This window comes from Charadrius vociferus, unplaced genomic scaffold (genome assembly GCF_000708025.1).
Source record: "Charadrius vociferus isolate BGI_N301 unplaced genomic scaffold, ASM70802v2 scaffold111, whole genome shotgun sequence".
Taxonomy (NCBI): Eukaryota; Metazoa; Chordata; class Aves; order Charadriiformes; family Charadriidae; genus Charadrius; species Charadrius vociferus.
The window spans coordinates 3747988-3753198 of NW_009647046.1; the positions used below are offsets into that span (position 1 = coordinate 3747988).

The 5211-nt window shown below is 60.1% G+C and overlaps 1 protein-coding gene across 1 annotated transcript in view; it reads right to left on the minus strand.

Moving 5' to 3' along the window:
* The window catches only part of MAPK8IP1 (mitogen-activated protein kinase 8 interacting protein 1), an 18609-nt gene extending 18527 nt beyond the window's left edge, over positions 1-82 (minus strand). The window contains exon 1 of the mRNA XM_009895712.1: positions 30-82. Coding sequence (XP_009894014.1) covers positions 30-82 — 53 coding nt within the window. The remainder of the gene's footprint in view (positions 1-29) is intronic.
* Positions 83-5211: the final 5129 nt, after the last annotated feature.

Consider the following 5211-nt stretch of genomic DNA (forward strand, 5'->3'; position numbering starts at 1 on the left):
CCCTTCCCAAGTCCCGGCCGGTCCCCTACCATTTCTCCCACTGATCTTCCAGCCAGCTCTCCTCCTCGGTGCTCGACTCCATTTTCAAGGGCAGCTGCATTGAGGAGGACCCCCCTTCCCTGGGGGACACGCTCCTGCCCCCCAAAAAAAGACCTCCGGGGTGAGGAGGAATGAGGGAGATGGCGGCTGAGCCCCCAGGCACCCCGCTTGCCCCTCCGCCTGCCCCGGCGCAGTCTGTGGCTGCCGGCGCTGCTCTGTCTCCTCACTGCGCAACCTGGGGGAGAGCTCATTAAAAATAGATGGAATCAGCTGTCCTGGAGGGGAGGAAAAAAAAAAAAATAATAACCTCCCCAGCTGAGCCAGCGCCAAGTCCCTGCACTCTGCCGGGGATGCTGACTGCCTCTGCCTGCCAGCCAGCCAGCCCGGCTCCTGGTCCTGCTCCAGCACCCGCTCCCCGGCACCCGCAGCGGGCACGGGGGATCTGCTTACCCCGGCAGAGATGCCCGCACCACCCAGCTTCCTCCTCCTCCTGCCCTTGCAGCATCGCTGCCCGAGCCAGGGATGAGGGGTTCTGCCCATCTCTGCCCCGCTGCAGCGACGGGATGCCTTCCTGCGGGAGATGGGAGCATCCGTTCGGCTTCTTGCCGGGGAGAGCGGGTCCAGCTCACGGATGCAAAGGCCGGAGCACCTCCAGCACAGCAGGACCGGCATTGCGGCCAGAGCAGAGGGAAGCAAAAGGAGCAACTTCACCAAGGGGTGAGCCCAGCCAGCACACAGCAGTGCCAGGAGCACTGTCCCTTCCCCATCTGCCCCCACGCAACCCCCAGCCCCGCTCCTGCCTCAGGCAGGGCTGTCCCTGAGCTCTCCCAACCTCAAACCCCACTGAAGGGCCAGAGGAATACCTGGCAAGCTGCTCTGCCAGCTCCCACCCCTCTTCTGCTGCTGAAGGAAATAGGGGCCTTTCCCAAGAGAGGCTGCCAGGTGTTGCTGACAAACTCTTGGCGTAGCGGCCTCGGATAATCCTCCATCACCCCCATGCCTCTTGGAGCCTCTTGGAGCTGCTTGCTGCCCTCTGGTGTGCCACAGACCGTGAGCCTCCACGGAGTCGTTCACCCCTCAACCCATCGGGATGGAGCCAAAGCAGCTCTGGGAAAGAAGTGCCCACTCTGATTTCCAGATGGGGCCAGGGCGTCACCCTCCCCACCAGATGGAGCACTGCCCTCCTGCCCCGAGGCCAGCAGCCCCACCAGGAGCTCTTCTTGGCCCCCCAGCCCAGGGGCTGTGAGCAATGGATGCATCTCCCACCAGCCTGACCGGCACTGCTGGCTCCTTAGGACCCAGTTTTGCCCCCGGCCGGGTTAAAGTGGGTGATGTTCGCAGGAGTCCAGCTCACTGGGTGGCCTGGAGCACTCTGCTGATGCTGGCTCTCACCCCACTAGTGCCATGTCACCGGCGAATGTCACTCGTGACACTGTGTTTATTGTCTCTCAGATCCCCGATAATGGTATCCAGGGCTCCATCTTCCCTATCAGCTCTGCCTGGAGGCATCTCGTCTGCTTGAGACATCCTTGCTTAATGCAAAGAATAAAGAAATGTCTATCTCCGTATTACTCCTGCCCTTTTCTCCTCTCACGTGGATGCTCCAGGACTTCCTAGGAGATACGAGAAAGGCTCTCTGGCGTAACCCCCAGCTCACTGTGCTGGAAACACCCCTCCTGCCTTTCTCTCTTGCTTCTCAAAGAGGCTAAAAATACCAGGAAAATGAAACAGCTCTCACTTCCCTCAGCTCCATCATTGGCAGTAAAAGTCTGAGCAGGACCTACACAAGTATTTTGGCCAACTTCCCTCCCCAGCAGCAGCAGCGGAGGCATATGGGTGCCACCTGCGTGTCGCAGGTACATGGGACATTGTCCCCCAGCCGTGACGGCGGGTGAGCTCCATGTCTGCAGAAGTTATGGGTGCTCCTCTGAAGGACATGCCGAGAGGCACCCGGCGGCTGGCAGCCCTGCTGAATCCACAAGAACTGTTAAACTCGGGACACCCCAGGAAATGCGAGAGAGGGATCGCAGCCCTAATAACAGCCTTATAAATCAAGCCTGCCTGCTCCCTCAGCTCTATCCCCTGCCAGGGAAAAGGCGACTTGCAGCATCACTTCCACAGCGTGCTGCCGCCGCGCAGGATTTCCCACGTGGGGACTCGGCCCGGGCTCCACGGCACGATGGAGCTGGGGGCTCCAACAATCCCATCTGCCTGGGCCATACTCCGATACTCTGCTCCCAGACAGCGCTGTGCCGAAGTCCCGTAACCAGCATCAGTGGGAAAGAAAATACTACCCTACATTTGGCTGGCCCTGTTTTTTTTTTTTTGTTCCATCACAAGAGTCATAGAATGAACCGAGGAGAAGGTGCCTCTCTCTCTCCATCAGAGGAAGACAGCCCTTTCGTCTCCCCTCACAAGAAGACAGGTAGCCCCACTCCGACACCCAGCTCATCGCCTCCAAACAGGTTCTTCCGACGGCTCCAGATGAGCACAGCAGACACATAAAACAACCCATAGCACTAGGATTGATTTTTGCCTCAGTCTGAAGGTGCTTTGAACTTCCCGAGGAGACGGACGGGTCTCTTTCCCCCAGAGAACTCCTCCCCTCCCGAGGCCCCAGCATCAGTATGGGAAAGGGCTGTGATTTCCCCCAGAGCTCCTCGAGGAGTGGGGTAGTTCCCCCTTTCCTGACTCGTGCAAACAACTCCCTAAGGGTTTCCTTCCCTAGAAGCCCTCCTGCCCCAGTAGCTTGGTGAATGCTTTTTGTTTTTATTAGGGAAACCAGATGGAGATAGAGATCAGTCACTGACTCCCCAGGTCCCTGGCTACATCAGAGCCACACTCCTGGGGGCAGGGGGGAGCACTGCAGGGCCTTGTACCCAGCTGCACCCCAGTCATACCAGCTCTCCCTGCCCCTCTTATACCGGGCAGAGGGACCTCCAGCCCAAGAGAGACCCCAGAGAGCCCCTTACAGAAAAGCTTGGCCCGAAGCACTGGCAGAGCTTCTTGGCAGGGTGAGGAGCTGCAACACCATGTCCCAGAGAAAGATGCTAAGGAGCTTCAGGAGGTCACAGCCCTGACCATGAGGCTTTGGGAGGCTTAAAGACAACAGGGAGGCTGGATGAAAACAACTTTTTTATTGCTGCCTCCTTAATGCTGTTTTTCTTGTCATGGTGAGCAGCCACCTCTGTAGGTCCTCCTGGTTAAAGGAGGGCCGACCTCACCATCCTTCTCCCACCTCTTCTCAAACAACACCGAACCACCACTGGCAATGAGGACCTGCCGGACCACCATGCCTGGCCTCTCCAGAGCTTCAGAGCCCAGCCCATCGGGCTGCTTGCCACCCAGGACCAAGTCCTTTCTCAATTTAACCCACCCGATCACTTAAGACGTGAGCCCACGTGTTGCTGCTCAGGGAGCTGGAAGAGCAAGCTCCAACGGGCAGAAAACCTGAAACACCTCATCCTGTGAGCAGAGGGCAGGGCTCACCCAGGCCTTCGCTGCCAGCCATGGGCTGATCCCTCACCCCGAGCCGTGCTCATCGTTGCCTGCTCCAGCTCAGCCACGGGGGATGGCCCCTCGCTGAGCCCCCACGGTGGCGACGCTGGAGCTGGGACAGGCACAACCCAACCTGCGCCACGTAACCCATCTCAGAAAGGTTCCGCAAGCGGGATTCCCTCCTCGCACACCGCTCCCCGCCACAACGGCGCCTCTGGTCTGCCAGACCCTGCTCCAGGCTCAGGGACATCACCGGCATCTCCTTCCACTTCAAGGCTCACACCCCGAGCTCGGTGCCCAGGGAAGATCTCACACTCTTGCCCCGACTCCTCCACTCTCTGCCTGGCTGCACGGCCTCCCACACGGAGGCCGGTTCCTCCCCGGGGGGGGCTGGGCTCCCTTTCCGAAGGTCTGAGGCACGGCAAGGAGCAGCACATCATCCTCCCGGGGCATCGCTGTTTGCTGGGGAGCAGGAAGGTGCCCAGGGGACAGCTGCTGCATCCAGGAGAGCACCGGGTGGGGAGCCCAACCCTCTCACGGGCCCGGGGCTGCTCAGCAGCTCAGCCTCTGTCCCCTGGCTCGGTGGCCAAGCCCCTTCTTCATGGTGGACATTTCCAGAGGCAGCGTTTAATCACTCGATTTGCAGGGTTACCCAGCCATGTTGCAACAGCTCCCAGCAGCTCTTGCCGGCAGCACTGCGATAGGAGGCGGCTGCCCAAGCCCCAGAGCCGCCTGGCAAAGGGGGTTCGGGAGCTGAGGACCCCTTTACGAATAAATTGCCCGGACACCACCATAGCTTGGCCACACCTGCTGGCTTCCTCACAGGGACCTGCTGGTCCCCAAGCCTCAGGGTGCCAACACCAACGATAATCAACTTGCCGTCCTCCAAGCCAACAAGGATGTGGCCACGAGCTCAGCTGTGGCCCCAAGAGTGCACCAGCACCTCCTCTCCCTCCCCAAAAATCTCACCACACAAAGCAGCCGGTACCGATCACCTCCTTCTCAGCCAGCTCCCCCGCAGCACCCCCGGGTGCCAGAGGCAAACAGAGAGCAATGGCTGACGAGGGCACAGCCGCCAGAAGCAGCCAGCCTCCCCCGGCTGGCAAGCAAGCAGCACCGGGGACCGCAGCCATGGGCAGTACCAGAGATCCCTCACCCACCCAGAGCATCCCCATCCCAGAGCTGCCCTTGGGAGGCACCGGAGGCTCCGAAGCCCCTGGCCCCCACAGGTCAGCACCTATGTCCATCCCTGGCCTGGCCCGTGCCATCCCCATGAGCAGCGGCCTCGCTGGGTTTTGGAGCAGAGACAGCCCCCTGCATCCCAAATCGATGGGAGCACTTGGTACTGCCCAGAGGATCAATTCTGGCACTCTCCCACCTTTCTCACTTGGGGTTCCTGTTTCACAGGGGTGGGAAGGAAGCGGGAGCACCTGGGATTTCTAGGAAAGGGCTAGAAAAAAGGCTTTCCTGGGGATGGAGGAAGAGAGGAAGGTTTTTTTTTTCCTGTGAGGAAGAGGTGTTTGAAGGCAGGTAAGGAGGCTGGTGGGTTTGGAGGGGGCCAAGCAGGGGGGCTGGTGAGAGCTGAAATGGCATATGGGTGAGGGCCAACATGGGCTTGGGGGTGTGGGGGGGGAGCTGAAGCAACATATGGGGTGGGCGGGCTGAAGCAGCGAT